General features: G+C 43.7%; 1 protein-coding gene across 7 annotated transcripts in view; it reads right to left on the bottom strand.

Moving 5' to 3' along the window:
• Positions 1-17,155, bottom strand: part of LOC111963863 (scavenger receptor class B member 1) — a 37,747-nt gene that overhangs the window by 4,023 nt on the left and 16,569 nt on the right. For all 7 annotated transcript variants that reach the window (XR_011479860.1, XM_023987422.2, XM_023987425.2 and 4 more), the window contains exons 8-10: positions 11,971-12,089; positions 424-497; positions 163-214 (exon numbers count right to left, since the gene is read on the bottom strand). Coding sequence is in view for 6 of the 7 variants with exons in the window: in XM_023987422.2 (XP_023843190.1) it covers positions 163-214; positions 424-497; positions 11,971-12,089 (245 nt within the window). In the remaining variant the exon portion in view is untranslated. The remainder of the gene's footprint in view (positions 1-162; positions 215-423; positions 498-11,970; positions 12,090-17,155) is intronic.

Here is a 17,155-nt window from a genome sequence, read left to right as displayed (position 1 = left end):
AGGGAGAGCTTTGTATGCGTCTGTGTGTGGAGTAAAGGTGGTCCAGAGTTTTTATTCCTCTGGTAGCACATTTAACATGCTGATAGAAATTTGGTAAAACTTAGAGGTATAGAGCAGGTTAGGGGGGTAAGCGAACCCAATAATAGTCTAATCACCACTCACCTCCTCAAACCAGATCATGGGCATCACAACCTCTGAGATCTTCCCTGTTTCCCTGCAACAGAAACAGTCACTCACAGAGATGCACACAAATATATTCTAAATAAAGAACTGAAACGCACAGATTGAATGGGATCCTTCAGCTTTTTGGCCTTTGGGGTTAAAGGTCAGGGATAAGGAGTTGTCATCATGAGAGGAGTGCTGGTTGGGGGGGGGAATAGGGGTTATTTATAAGAGGGGTTGAGGGTTAGGGGTTATCCTTACGTGATACCCGACACCTTCTTCATGTACAGGTTGAGCTGCAGACGGATAGACACATTCAGAGGCACGCCAGTCTCCTGCAGAGAGAGAGGGAGATATCTATACACAAACTGAGAGTCCAAACCATTAAGACGGCCTAATATTGAGTTGCACCCCCTTTTGCCCTCTGAACAGCCTCAATTCGTCAGGGCATGGACTCCAAGGTGTCGAGAGCATTCCACAGGGATGCTGGCCCATGTTGACTCCAATGCTTCCCACAGCTGTGTCAAGTTGGCTGGATGTCCTTTGTGTGGTGGACCATTCTTGATACACATGGGAAAAACTTTGCAGCGTTGCGGTTCTTGACACACTCAAACCGGTGCACCTGGCAACTACTACCATACCCTGTTCAAAAGTACAGCAATCTTTTGTCTTGCCCATTCACCCTCTGAATGGCACACAAACAATCCACGAAAAGAGAGAGAGAAAGGAAGAGGATAAGAACAGAGGAGAGAGAGTGTCAATGCAAAAATACTTGCTATAGTAAGCAAGTAAACAAATGCTCCGTTGAAGGAGAGGAAACTCACATCTAATGAGAAAGCAGATGTCTACACTGCGCGTCCTCTAAATACTGCGGTGATCAATGGAAAAATATTTAGTATTCGGACAAAAGGCTCTCTGCCCTCTTAGTTGGAGAGACAGTCGTTACGCTTAGGGAGAGCTAGAACCATACATCTAGTCTCACCTCTTCTACCAGGATAATTCCATTACACTCCCTTGTTTCCAAACACAGTTTTGTGCCACAAACGATAGTGCGCATCCCCTCATAACTTGACAGGCAGTCTACTTTACAGACACCAAGCCATCCACAGCTAGCTTAAAGTCTGCACTTTGTCAAAACAGGAAAAAACACACACCTAGCTAAATGAACACAAGGGGCATACACGTGCAGACGCATACGGACACAACCACTCCACTATGAGCTCAAACGGAGAATGAGCATCAGTCCAACCTCAAACTGTTCAGTTCACTGGCTTATTCATTTTTAAAATGACAATGAAAAATGTGTAAAAACGCCAACTGTGATTAAGATAGTCCTGAACTCAAATATACAGCATCTTCAGAAAGTATTCAGACCCCTTGACTTGTTCCACTTTTTACATTCCAGCCTTAATCTAAAATTGATTAAATTGTTCCCCCCCCCTCAATCTACTCACAATAGCCCATAAATGACAAAGCAAAAACAGGTTTTTAGAAATTGCTAATTGATTAAAAAACAAAAACGTAAAAATTTCACAAGTATTCAGACCCTTTACTCAGTACTTTGTTGAAGCACCATTGGCAGCGATTACAGCCTCRAGTCTTCTTGGGCATGACGCTACAAGCTTGGCACACTTGTATTTGGGGAGTTTCTCCCATTCTTCTTCGCAGATCGTGAAGCGCTGTCAGGTTGGATGGAGAGCGTTGCTGCACAGCTATTTTCAGGACTCTCCAGAGCTGTTAGATTTTTGTTCACGTCCTGGCTCGGCCACTCAAGGACATTCAGAGTCTTGTTCCGAAGCCACTCCTGCGWTGTCTTGGCTGTGTGCTTWGGGTTGTTGCCCGGTTGGAAGGTGATTTTCATCAAGGATCTGCCTGTACTTTACTCTGTTCATCTTTGCCTTGATCCTGACTAGTCTCCCAGTCCATACCGTTGAAAAACATACATACAGCATGATGCTGCTACCACCATGCTTCACTGTAGGTGCCTGCCACTGTAGGTGCCAGGTTTCCTCCAGATGTGATACTTTGCATTGAGGCCAAAGAGTTCAATCTTGGTTTCATCAAATCAGAGAATCTTGTTTCTCATGGTCAGAGAGTCCTTTGGGTGCCTTTTACTGAGGAGTGGCTTCCGTCTGGCCACTCCACCATAAAGGGCTGATTGGAGAGCTGCAGAGATGGTTGTCCTTCTGGAAGGTTCTCTCATCTACACAGAGGAACTCTGGAGCTCTGTCAACTCCCTGACCAAGGCCCTTCTCCCCCAATTGCTCAGTTTGGCCAGGCGGCCAGCTCTAGGAGTTGTGGTTCCAAACTTCTTCCATTTAAGAATGATGGAGGCCACTGTGTTCTTGGGGACCTTCAATGCTGCAGAATTTTTGGTACCCTTCCMCAGATTTGTGCCTTGACACAGTCCCATCTCGGCGCTCAACGGACAATTCCTTCGACCTCATTGCTTCGTTTTTGCTCTGACATGCACTGTCAACTGTGGGACCTTATATAGGCCAATCAACTGAATTTACCACAGGTGGACTCCAATCAAGTTGTAGAAACTTGAAGGACGAGCAATGGAAGCAGGATGCATCTGAGCTCATTCGAGTCTGAGCAAAGGGTCTGAATACTTATTTACATAAGGTATCAGTTTATTTGTAATAACCTGTTTTCACTTCATCATTATGGAGTATTGTGTGTAGATTGATGTAATCCATTTTAGAATAAGGCTGTAACGTAACATGTGGAAAAAGTGACCTACTTTACTCTTTGCCCTGCTGTCCATTGCGCTGCACTTTGTACCGGAAATATTTCCCCACAATCTACTGTAAGTGATAGAAAAATCTATGCAGCCAGAATACACTACCAGTCAAAAGTTTTAGAACACCTACWCATTCAACAATTTCTTATTTTTGTCTATTTTTAATAAACTATTTTCTACATTGTAGAATAGTCAACACATCAAAACTATGAATTAACATATGGAATCATGTAGTAACCAAACAATAAAGTGTTAAAAACAAATATTTTATATTTGAGATTCTTCAAAAATCGCCACCCTTTGCCTTGACAGCTTTGCACATGCTTGGCATTCTCTCAACCAGTTTCACCTGGAATGCTTTTCCAACAGTCTTGAAGGAGTTCCCACATATGCTGAGCACTTGTTGGCTGCCTTTCCTTCACTCTATGGTCCAACTCATCCCAAACCATCTCAGTTTAGTTAAGGTCGGGGGATTATGGAGCCTAGGTCATCTGATGAAAGCACTCCATCACTCTCCTTGGACAAATAGCCCTTAAACAGGCTGGAGGTGTGTTTTGGGTCACTGTCCTGTTGAAAAACAAATGAGCACACTAAGCGCAAACCAGATGGGATGGCGTATCGGTGCAGAATGCTGTGGTAGCAATGCTGGTTAAGTGTGCCTAGAATTCTAAATAAATTACTGACAATGTACCTAGCAAAGCACCCCCACACGTCCATGATTTACAGTGGGAAATACATACGCAGAGATCATCCGTTCACCCACACCACACAGACATGGCGGTTGGAACCAAAAATCTCCAATTTGGACTCCAGACCAAAGGACAGATTTCCCACCGGTCTAATGTCCATTGCTTGCGTTTCTTGGCCCAAGCAAGTCTCTTCGTATTGGTGTCCTTTAGTAGTGGTTTCTTTGCAGCAATTCGACCATGAAGGCCTGATTCATGCAGTCTCCTCTGAACAGTTGATGTTGAGATGTCTGTTACTTGAACTCTGTGAAGCATTTATTTGGGCTGCAATTTAAGGCTGGTGACTAATGAACATGTCCTCTGCAGCAGAGGTAACTCTGGGTCTTCCATTCCTGTGGCGGTCCTCATCAGAGCCAGTTTCATCATAGCGCTTGACGGTTTTTTGCAACAGCACTTGAAAGAAACTTCGAAGGTTCATGAAATAACACATGGAAATGTGGGTGRMCTCTGCACTGTTGAGTGGATTGTTAACCAGCTCCAGATATGTAAATTCAATAAGTTGTTTTAAGAACATACTCTTCCTTTCTGGGAAAAGTCCATGGCAGGCATCGTTGTCACCCTGTGAGACACATCTCAAACTAAGAGCATTGTATGTGGTACAAATCATTCCTTAAGTGCTAGACCTTAGCTGAATCTGGTAATGAATGATGTGGCTGTTGAACAAGTTGAAGAGACTAAATTACTTGGCGTTACCTTAAGATTGTAAATTGTCATGGTCAAAACATATATGATTCAATGGTGTCAAAGACGGGGAGAGGTCTAGCTGTAATAAAGAGATGCTCTGCTTTTTTGACACCACACTCCGAAAAATCAAGTTCAGCAGGCTCTAGTTTTGTCTAATCTTGATTACTGTCAAGTTGTGCGGTCCAGTGCCGCAAGGAAAGACCTAGTTAAGCTGCAGCTGGTCCAGAACAGAGCGACACCTTTTTGCTCTAAATTGTAATCAGAGGGCTGTTTTAAATACTGAAACTTGAGGCATCACTTCTTTTCATAAGAAACATTGTATTGACTATGCAAACAATTTGGGATTTTCAACTTACACACAGCTCTGACACATACTTATCCCACCAGACATGCCATCAGGGGTCTATCCACAGTCCCCAAAGTGACACCTCGCAGCACAACTCCTCTCCCCTATTTGACCAACATAGTTTGTGTATATGCATTGATATGTAGGCTACGTGTGCCTTAAAATAAATGTATGTTCTGTCCTTGAGCTGCTCATGTTCTGTATTATGTTTCATGTGGACCCCAGGAAGAGTAGCTACTGCTATTGCAACAGCTAATTGGGATCCTAATTTACATACCAAAAATACCTTCCRCTTGCTACATAACTTCTGAGTGACAGGAAACATRAGCGCCAATCAGCCTACACCACTGCRCACTCACCAGTCTAGAATAGCCACGTCAGCAAATGACTGCTGTCTGAACMCACAAACAACTCCGATWTGGTCACTTGTAACTTGCTGTTCGGACAGTCAGTATTCCAACCCTGATTTGAGCAAAAAGGCCTGCAGTTTGATTGTGAAGAAGACATTGTTGTCCAAGCAGACACCTAACTCTGCCTACTTTCACAACTTAAGTCATGAGTCGTTTTTCATCCCATCTGAAACATCAATACCTGCCTATAATCACATCACACCATATGACTTAGCTAACAAAATACCCAAAAAGTTACATATCAATATCTAAAAAAAATATTACTATGACTCAATTTTGTTTACTGTAGGTAGCGTTARMTAGCGCAAGTTAGTTGTACCTGAACCAAAACTCCAGTATTTTTCATCATATAGCTTGTTCTGCAGCTTCTTTTTAAACCCTGTGAGACCCAACTTTCAAAAAAAATGCATCGCTAATTTGCATCCTGTACAGGTCCTAAACTAAAAGTCTAACACTACAAAGTGCAGCTCATTAGGCCCACGATCTCTTATATAGTTGCTGTGTGTCAGTATGATTATGCATCTGCAGCCTCAAACATTGGAAAACTGTCACGCAGTAGTAAGTCATCCACGCAAGTACATGACTTGAAAATGTGTGTTCCTTCTTTATGTTAAAAATAAATGAAAAACTCCAGAAACAAACATTTCGAGCCAGAGTTAGTTTTGTAAGTGTGGCAAAAACACCACATTGGGCTTACAGGGTTGCCAAACAGACATTGGGTCAAGATCATATATTGATAGACAAGTTGGAGATTGTTTCCCTTCCAAATACGGACAACCAAATACTTCCGTAACTTTTCACATTAAAATAAAATGTCATAGATATCTATCTTTGAAATAATTGTGGTTTATGAGACCATTTTATGGTAAGTAGTAAGGTTCTCTTCAAATTAAGCCAGAAAAGCCGACCAAATATTACTAAAAATGTGTTAGATGTTCTCCATACATAGAACACACAAAATAGTTACTTTAATAGTACTTTTNACCAAATATTACTAAAAATGTGTTAGATGTTCTCCATACATAGAACACACAAAATAGTTACTTTAATAGTACTTTTTAAAAATTTTATAGTATTTTTATTCTAACATTTGGATTGGTCAAATGTATCAATTTGGCTATTTCAGATTCCATATGACTTCATTTCAAATGTATACACCATTTTCCATCGCATGTATATGCTTTTGAGCCATTTTCATGTGATTTTAATATATATCAGTTATTTTAAATGTTTTTTACCATTGAACCCCAAAGTTGCATTTTTGCAACAGTTCCAGCAGATTGTCTTATAAAAATGACTTTGAAATTTGTAAGAGGCTTATTACAAGTATTTGACGAGTAATACGTTTTTCCCCCTTCATTTGGCTCTATGCTTGGGTCTCAAGGTTAAATAGTGAGCCAACATGTCAGCACTTTCACTTCCCTGACTGATCAAAACTCGTTTTCAGCATTCTCTTTGTCCCTCTGCAGCAGGCRTATAGTGAGCAACACGTTTGAAACYTCAAAAATCGCAAATACATATCGACTCGTGAGAATCACACTACATATCTCAGCAACTAAGTATCGTGAGGTCTCTGGCAAGTCCCAGCCCTAATATGACTGATAACATGAGACTTTGGTCAATAAGAGCAATCTCCCCACCATTGGCATATTCAAATTTTACTGCCTATAGCCATAAAACAGACCACTAAATCAAATGTATCGACTGAGTCCACTAACATCAGTATATCTATAGGTTACATTCATATGCAATGTTACACATGTGAACATTAACAGATAAATCAATAGATGACTGAAAACAGACTGGAGGTCATTGATCTGTCATTATCTAAACCCGAGTTTAGATCGTGACAGACCTTGACTGTAACACACAACCGCCCGATCCACCCACCTTCTACCCCCAAGCCATAAGACAGTTACATAGTTAACCAATAGCTACCCGGACTATAGGCATTGGCCCTTTTTGCACCAACTCTTCACTCTCACACACTGCTGTTACTGTTTATTGTCTATCATGTTGCCTAGTTACTTTATCCCTACCTACACTATATGAATACAGTATAGTTCAAAAGTTGGGGTCACTAAGAAATGTCCTTGTTTATGAAAGGAAAGCAACATTTTTTGTCCCTTAAAATAACATCAAATTGATCAGAAAAGCAGTGTAGACATTGTTAATGTTGTAAGTGACTGTTGTAGCTGGAAATGGCTGATTTTTAATGGAATATCTACATAGGCCTACAGAGACCCATTATCAGCAACCATCACTCCTGTGTTCCAATGGCACGTTGTGTTAGCCAATCCAAGTTTTTCATTTTAAAATGCTAATTTATCAGCTTTTGCAATTATGTTAGCACAGTTGAACTGTTGTGTTGATTAAAGAAGCAATAAAAAAATAAATAAAAAATAAAAAACTGGCCTTCTCTAGACTAGTTGAGTATCTGGAGCATCAGCATTTATGGGTTCGATTACAGGCTCAAAATGGCCAGAAACAAAGACCTTCCTTCTGAAACTCGTCAGTCTATTCTTGTTCTGAGAAATGAAGGCTATTCCATGTGAGAAATTGCCAAGAAACAGAAAATCTCAAGTATGTAGTACACAACGTTGTATCTTGTCTGAGCCGCTTGAATTGTGACTCCACTTTGTCTCTATACTGACATTTTGCCTGTTTGATTGCCTTGGAGGGAATGACTACTCTGTATTCGGCCATATTCCCAGTCGCCTTGCCATGGTTAAATGCAGTGGTTCGCGCTTTCAGTTTTGCGAATGCTGCCATCTATCCACGGTTTCTGGTTAGGGTAGGTTTTAATAGTGGGTACAACATCTCCTATACACTTCCTGATAAACTCAGTCACCGAATCAGCGTATTCGTCGATGTTATTCTCAGAGGCTACCCGGAACATATCCCAGTCCACGTGATCAAAACAATCTTGAAGCRTGGTTTCCGATTGGTCACACCAGCGTTGAATAGACCTTAGCACGGGTACTTCCTGTTTGAGTTTCTGCCTATAGGAAGGGAGGAGCAAAATGGAGCCGTGGTCAGATTTGCCAAAAGGAGGGCGGGGGGGCTTGTATGCATCGTGGAAGTTAGCGTAACAATGGTCCAGTGTTCTTCCAGCGCTACAGTCAATAGAACTTCGGCAGCGGTTTCCTCAAATTTGCTTTGTTAAAATCCCAAGCTACATTAAATGCAGCTTCAGGATATATGGTTTCCAGTTTTCATAAAGCCCAGTGAAGTTACTTGAGGGACGTCGTGGTGTTGGCTTGAGGGGGGATATACACGGCTGTGACAATAACCGAAGAGAATTCTCTTGGGAGATAATACGGTCGGCATTTGATTGTGAGGCATTCTAGGTCAAGTGAACAAAAGGACTTGAGTTCCTGTATGTTGTTACAATTACATCTCAATTACCTCGTACCCCTGCACATCGACTTGGCACCYGGTTTATATAACCAAGTTATCGTTAGTCAGTGTGTGTTTATTCCTTGATTTCTAAAATATAATCTCTGCATTGTTCTGAAGGGCCCATAAGTAAACATTTCACTTTTAGTCAACACCTTTTATTTATGAAGCATGTGACAAATAACATTTGATTTGACATRCACAGTTCTGGCTGGGAAGGAGTTCTATGAGAGTTGTGGCCCGGGGCTGTGGATGGGACCACCAGGTGTCAAGCTGCAATCCAGCCCCAGATGATCAATCCCACATCAGGGAGCCTTCCTCTCCATATCCTCTCCCTCCTGGAACTATGCATTGCTCAACAGTCCACGTCTGATCCCACTGCCAATCGTTACAGCAGCAGTTAAACCATAATGTCCTCACTTAGATAATGACGCCTCCTTGTATAGAAGTAAACTACCAAGAGATCTGGCCCTAATTGGCACAGTTGATAGCACACCGCATATGCATTAGCCCTGGACCCAAAAAGGTGACTGGCTCAAACTCTGCTGTTTTTCTTAATCTATTTATAGGAGCAATCATGACAACATCATAAGACCCATTTCCTAGTACAGTAATACACAGAAATGCTGCAATTCCAATTTGGCTATCGCTAAAAAAGGTCACTGACTGTCTTGTGCCAGACAGTTTACCATGCACACGTTTTAGATATTTAGCTGCTAATGTCTGTTCCAGAGAAGTTCACTTTGAGACTTGGGAACTTTTATAGTTTCACCACGGACTGGGTGGATTACTGCATGGCGGGCAACCTAAACCACATACATGACCCCCAGGCCTTAGAGGATTGTTAAGATGGCAGCTCTGTATGTTTCTTTGGTGCAATCTATAGAGGACATTTACACTAACCGCTGCCACAGAAAATCCCTGTATATAATTAAGGACCCCCAGCAAGCACGGTCACTAATGGCCTTCAGTCCGACAGAACAACTCACGCTGTGGTCAACGTTCTACAGCAAGGCATCGCGAGTTGACGAGGTAAAAAAAATAATATATTTCTAAATCTGTCAATGTGCTCTTCAGCAATGCACTTAATAACCCTTTGCTCCTGTATGTCACTCTGGATAAGAGCGTCTGCTAAATGACAAATGTACTATGAATAGAGTATAGTACAGACTGTACACCATATCCAACTTGGCACAGGAGCTGGACAAAAAAAGAATTGGATGATATCTGCTCTCGTTGGCTGTCCCACAAGTGTATTTTAAAAAATCAAGCTCTCTGTGATTACAGTTGAAGATCACGACGTTTGCATCAAACATTGAGTGGATATGAACGTTTTTCTGAACTCATAGGAGTCAAACACACTATTTTTTTTGTATATACGAGAATGAATGTCCAACAAGTTTCACACTCAGCCAGGGGACAATAAATTTGATCTAAAATTAGATGACAATGCTAAGAAATTGCTATGGCCAAGCCTTCTCTGTATGCGTCAGGTGATTGCCTCAAGGACAGGCTGTACGTTCGCTACGGCTATGAGATCAGATGTGTTTACACAATCAATTTAGATAAGGGGAAATGGCCTCGCTTTTACTGCCAGAGTTATATGTTTATAACGTTAATGTGAATGGGCCCAATTTGCACCATTAAAAGCGCACACACACACACGTCTATAAATGGGGGAGAACTTGGCACAGATGCTTCAGGCTGTCAGACAATGTGGCGCACCCCGTCAGATATATGGAGCGTCGTAAATCAAGTCACCATTTCATTTGACCTTTTTGACACCAAGCGGCGACTGTGTCAAAGACCACCACCACGGTATTGAAACACTTACGCACCCGATACAGACCAGTGAGAATAAAAACCATCGGCACAAATCTAACTGGAAGTCAATGCATGTCAGAGAGTGACATTCTTCATCTAAATAAAACTCAGGGTATAGTTCAGGGGTTAATTGATTGACTGCGAAACTGGAGAGGCACATTGGAGCCGTCTTGTCTCTGGATGACAGCCCGTCAGAAACCCACTGGTCTTTGACCCTAATAGATCATAAAGGTGTGTGTGTGTTTGTTGTGTGCGTCGCCGTCCAATAATCTGATCTCATCTTATCGAAGACCTATTAGAACAAAGGGGACGAGTCCACAGTCAATGGACACAACTTCCTCTTGCTAAACTCAGCAAAAAAAAGAAACGTCCTCACTGTCAACCGTGCTTATTTTCAGCAAACTTAACATGTGTAAATATTTGTATGAACATAAGATTCAACAACTGAGAAACTGAACAAGTTCCACAGACATGTGACATACAGAAATTTAATAATGTGTCCCTGAACACAGGGGGGGGGGGTCAAAATCAAAAGTTAGAGCTGGTGGCCACACCAGATACTGACTAAGTACAGCAGTGCATCTCCTCCTGGACTGCACCAGATTTGCCAGTTCTTGCTGTGAGATGTTACCCCACTCATCCAACAAGACATTCCTGTCTTGCAGGAAATCACGCACAGAACGAGCAGTATGGCATTGTCATGCTGGAGGGTCATGTCAGGATAAGCCTGCAGGAAGTGTCCCACATTAGGGAGGAGGATGTCTTCCCTGTAACGCACAGCATTGAGACCGCCTGCAATAACAAGCTCAGTCCGATGATGCTCTGACACACCGCCACAGACCAAAACCGAAACACAAAACACAAAACCGCAACTCGTCAGTGAAGAGCACTTTTTGCCAGTCCTGTCTGGTCCAGCGACGGTGGGTTTGTGCCCATAGGTGACATTGTTGCCGGCGATGTCTGGTGAGGACCTGCCTTACAACAGGCCTACATGCCATGCCCTCAGTCCAGCCTCTCTCAGCCTATTGAGGACAGTCTGAGCACTGATGGAGGGATTGTGCGTTCCTGGTGTAACTCGGGCAGTTGTTCTTGCCATCCTGTACCTGTCCCGCAGGTGTGATGTTCGGATGTACCGATCCTGTGCAGGTGTTGTTACACTTGGTCTGCCACTGCGAGGACGATCAGCTGTCCGTCCCTTCTCCCTGTAGCGCCGTATTAGGCGTCCCACAGTACGGACATTGCAATTTATTGCCCTGGCCACATCTGCAGTCCTCATGCCTCCTTGCAGCATGCCTAAGGCATGTTCACGCATATGAGCAGGGACCCTGGGCATTTTTCTTTTGGTGTTTTCCCCCCAGAGTCAGTAGAAAGGCCTCTTTAGTACCCTAAGTTCATAACTGTGACCTTAATTGCCTACCATCTGTAAGCGGTTAGTGTCTTAATGACCGTTCCACAGGTGCATGTTCATTAATTGTTTATGGTTCATTGAACAAGCATGGGAAACAGTGTTTAAACCCTTTACAATGAAGATCTGTGAAGTTATTTGGATTTTTCAAATTATCTTTGAAAGACAGGGTCCTGAAAAAGGGACTTTTTTTTTTTTGCTGAGTTTATCAGTGTTCCACTTCAGGACAGTGTGTATGCGTTACTCACAGGGTGGATGTCTATGAATAGTCCGTGTTCGTCCTCAGTAGGCTGAAGTCCCTGTACGTAGTCCAGCAGCACAGGGTCAGCATTGTAGAAGTGGGGTTGGGAAATGAACACTGGGGCGTCTAGAACACAATATTAAGACAACGTCACCTTTACTTGTATTAACATCATCATCATCAATAGCACCATTATCATTCACCATCATACATTTCCTTTGTAACAAGTACACTACCGTTCAAAAGTTTGGGGTCACTTAGAAAACAAGAATTTCTATGAAAACATACATGAATTGAGTTGCAAAATGAATAGGAAATAGTCAAGATGTTGACAAGGTTATAAATAATTATTTTTAATTTAAATAATTGTGACCTTCAAACTTTGCTTTCGTCAAAGAATCCATAATTTGCAGCAATTACAGCCTTGCAGACATTTGGCATTCTAGTTGTCAATTTGTTGAGGTATTCTGAAGAGATTTCAACCCATGGTTTCTGAAGCACCTCCCACAAGCTGGATGGGCACTTCTTACGTACCACACGGTCAAGCTGTTCCCACAACAGCTTAATATGGTTGAGATCCGGTGACAGCGCTGGCCACTCCATTAGACAGAACACCAGCTGACTGCTTCTTCCCTAAATAGTTTTGCCATATTTTGGACCTGTGCTTTGGCTCATTCTCCTTTTCTAGAAAGAAATTGGCTCCAATTAAGCGCCATCCACAGGGTATGTATGGAGTGAAAGCCTTCCTTCTTCAAGTTCACTTTTACCCTGTACATATCTCCCACTTTACCACCACCGAAGCACCCCCAGACCATCACATTGCCTCCACCATGCTTGACAGATGTCGTCAAGCACTCCTCCAGCATCTTTATTTTTTCTGCGTCACAGATGTTCTTTGTGATCTGAACACCTCAAATTTGTCTGTCCATAACACGTTTTATCTAATATTCCTCTGTCCAGTGTGTGTTCTTTTGCCCATCTTAAATCTTTTCTTTTTATTGGCCAGACTGAGATATGGCTTTTCTTTGCAACTCTGCCTAGAAGGCCAGCATCCCGGAGTCGCCTCTTCACTGTTGACGTTGTTTTGCGGGTACTATTTAATGAAGCTGCCAGTTGAGGACTTGTGAGGCGTCTGTTTCTCAAACTAGACACTATAATTTACTTGTCCTCTTGCTCAGTTGTGCACCGGGGCCTGCCACTTTTTTTTATTTTTTTATTTCACCTTTATTTAACCAGGTAGGCTAGTTGAGAACAAGTTCTCATTTGCAACTGCGACCTGGCCAAGATAAAGCATAGCAGTGTGAACAGACAACACCGAGAGAATACTTGGAGGGGATTTGCAATGAGATTAGTGGAAAGAACAGATCTAGTGAAGATAAGGTCAAGCGTATTGCCTGCCTTGTGAGTAGGGGGGGAAGGTGAGAGGGTGAGGTCAAAAGAGGAGAGGAGTGGAAAGAAGGAGGCAGACGAGGAATGAGTCAAAGGTAGACGTGGGGAGGTTAAAGTCACCCAGAATGTGAGAGGTGAGCCATCTCAGGAAAGGAACTTATCAGGGCGTCAAGCTCATTGATGAACTCTCCAAGGGAACCTGGAGGGCGATAAATGATAAGGATGTTAAGCTTGAAAGGCTGGTAACTGTGACAGCATGGATTTCAAAGGAGGCGATAGACAGATGGGTCAGGGGAGAAAGAGAGAATGTCCACTTGGGAGAGATGAGGATCCAGTGCCACCACCCCGCTGACCAGAAGCTCTCGGGTGTGCGAGAACACGTGGCCAGACGAGGAGAGAGCAGTAGGAGTAGCAGTGTTATCAGTGGTAATTCCATGTTTCCGTCAGTGCCAAGAAGTCGAGGGATGGAGGGAAGCATAGGCTGAGATTGAACTCTGCCTTGTTGGCCGCAGATCGGCAGTTCCAGAGGCTGCCTGAGACCTGGAAACTCCACGTGGGTCCGTGCGCGCTGGGACACCAGGTTAGAGTAGCAGCGGCCACGCGGTGTGAAGCGTTTGTATGGTCTGGCAGAGAGGAGAGAACAGGGATGACAGACACATAAGTTGCAGGCTACAGAAGAGGCTACGCTAATGCAAAGGAGATTGGAATGACAAGTGGACTCACCGTCTCGAATGTTCAGAAAGTTAAGCTTACGTTGCAAAAAAATCTTTGACTAAAATGATATAGTACTGCTGGCTGGTGAAATAAGGCTAGCCTAGCAGTGGCTGCGTTGTTGACTTTGTTGAAAGTGTAGCTGGCTAGGTAACCTCTAACTGGCTAGGTACCCTCGACAATTACTCTAGACTACACAATTATCTTGGATACAAAGACGGCTATGTAGCCAGCTAAGATCAAACAAATCAAACTGTTGTACTGTAATGAAATGACTGTAAACTACCTGTAATACTACCTGTGGAGCAAAGCGGAATGCAACTACTCGCTCCAAACCAAACCGGAAGTGGCGTATCGTAGAGGGAGAGGCAATAGAAGTGTTGTTTCTTGTTTATTGTCTTTTGTGTCTTTAGAGGACTGCTTTCACCTTAATGTCCCCTTTCCCTTTTCTTCTTCTGTCCTTATTTTGGTCCCACTTTGTCCCTTCTTTGTCCCTTCTTCTCTTCTGCCAAACTAGACACTCCTTGTTAGCTAGCTAGCTTCTTTCAAGAATAATAGACTAATAGACTTATCCTGACCAACCTGCCCTCCAAATACACCTCTGCTGTCTTCAATCAAGATCTCGCGATCACTGCCTCATTGCCTGTATCCGCCACGGGTCCGCGGTCAAACGACCACCCTCATCACTGTCAAACGCTCCCTAAAACACTTCTGCGATCAGGCCTTTCTAACGACCTGGCCGGGTACCCTGGAAGGATATTGACCTCATCCCGTCAGTTGAGGATGCCTGGTCATTCTTTAAAAGTTACTTCCTCACCATATTAGACAAGCATGCTCCGTTCAAAAATGCAGAACCAAGAACAGATATAGCCCTTGGTTCACTCCAGACCTGACTGCCCTCGACCAGCACAAACATCCTGTGGCGAACTGCAATAGCATCGAAGAGCCCCCGCGATATGCAACTGTTCAGGGAAGTCAGGAACCAATACACGCAGTCAGTCAGGAAAGCAAAGGCCAGCTTTTTTCAAGCAGAAATTTGCATCCTGTAGCTCTAACTCCAAAAAGTTCTGGGATACTGTAAAGTCCATGGAAACAAGAGCACCTCCTCCCAGCTGCCCACTGCACTGAGGCTAGGTAACACGGTCACCACTGATAAGTCCGTGATAATCGAAATCTCAACAAACATTTCTCAATGGCTGGCCATGCTTCCCCTGGCGACTCCAACCTTGGCCAACAGCCCCGCCCCCCCCGCTGCTACTCGCCCAAGCCTCCCCAGCTTCTCCTTTACCCATATCCAGATAGCAGATGTTCTGAAAGAGCTGGAAACCTGGACCCATACAAATCAGCTGGGCTTGACATCTGGACCCCTATTTCTGAAACTGTCCCGCCGCCATTGTCGCACCCCCTATCACCAGCCTGTTCAAACCTCTCCTTCGTAATCATCTGAGATCCCCAAGGATTGGAAAGCTGCCCGCGGTCATCCCCCTCTTCAAAGGGGAAGACACCCTGGACCCAAACTGTTACAGACCTATATCCATCCGCCCTGCCTATCTAAGGTTCTTCGAAAGCCAGTCAACAAACGATCATCTGACCAATCTCGAAATCCACCGTAACCTTCTCCGCTGTGCAATCCGGTTTCCCGAGCCGGTCAACGGGGTGCACCTCACGCCACGCTCAAGGTACTAAACGATATATAACCGCCATCGATAAAAGACATTACTGTGCAGCGTCTTCCATCGACCTGGCCAAGGCTTTCGACTCTGTCAATCACCATATTCTTATCGGCAGAACTAGTAGCCTCGGTTTTCTAATGACTAGCCTTGCCTGGTTCACCAACTACTTTGCAGACAGAGTTCAGTGTGTCAAATCGGAGGGCATGTTGTCCGGTCCTCTGGCAGTCTCTTGGGGGTACCACAGGGTTCAATTCTCGGGCCGACTCTTTTCTCTGTATACATCAATGATGTTGCTCTTGCTGCGGGCGATTCCCTGATCCACCTCTACGCAGACGACACCATTCTATATACTTCCGGCCCTTCCTTGGACACTGTGCTATCTAACCTCCAAACGAGCTTCAATGCCATACAACACTCCTTCCGTGCCTCCAACTGCTCTTAAACGCTAGTAAAACAAATGCATGCTTTTCAACCGTTCGCTGCCTGCACCGCACGCCCGACAGCATCACCACCCTGGACGGTTCCGACCTAGAATATGTGACATCTATAAGTACCTAGGTGTCTGGCTAGACTGCAAACTCTCCTTCCAGACTCATATCAAACATCTCCAATCCAAAATCAAATCAGAATCGGCTTTCTATTCCGCAACAAAGCCTCCTTCACTCACGCGCCCAAACTTACCCTAGTAAAACTGACTATCCTACTGATCCTCGACTTCGGCGATGTCATCTACAAAATAGCTTCCAATACTCTACTCAGGCAAACTGGATGCAGTTTATCACAGTGCCATCGTTTTGTTACTAAAGCACTTATACGACCCCCACACTGCGACCTGTATGCCTAGTCGGCTGGACCTCGCTACATGTTGTCGTCAGACCACTGGCTCCAGGTCATCTACAAGGCTATGCTAGGTAAAGTGCCGCCTTATCTCAGTTCACTGGTCACGATGGCTACACCCACCCGCAGCACGCGCTCCAGCAGGTGTATCTCACTGATCATCCCTAAAGCCAAAACCTCATTTGGACCGCCTTTCTTCCAGTTCTCTGCTGCCTGCGACTGGAACGAATTGCAAAAATCTCTGAAGTTGGAGACTTTTCTCCTCAACAACTTTAAAAATCTGCTATCCGAGCAGCTAACCGATCGCTGCAGCTGTACATAGTCCATCTGTAAACTACCCACCCAATTTACCTACCTCACCCCCATACTGCTTTTATTTATTTACTTTTCTGCTCTTTTGCACACCAGTATCTCTCTTGCACATGATCATCTGATGATTATATCACTCCAGTGTTAATCTGCTAAATTGTAATTATTCGATTTATTGCCTACCTCATGCTTTTGCACACATTGTATATAGATTCTCTTTTTTTTCTACCATGTTATTGACTTGTTTATTGTTTCACTCCATGTGTAACTCTG

Source organism: Salvelinus sp. IW2-2015, linkage group LG5 (assembly GCF_002910315.2).
Source record: "Salvelinus sp. IW2-2015 linkage group LG5, ASM291031v2, whole genome shotgun sequence".
Classification (NCBI taxonomy): Eukaryota; Metazoa; Chordata; class Actinopteri; order Salmoniformes; family Salmonidae; genus Salvelinus; species Salvelinus sp. IW2-2015.
The sequence above is the reverse complement of the archived record's forward strand: the minus strand, read 5'-3'. Positions and strand labels throughout refer to the sequence as shown.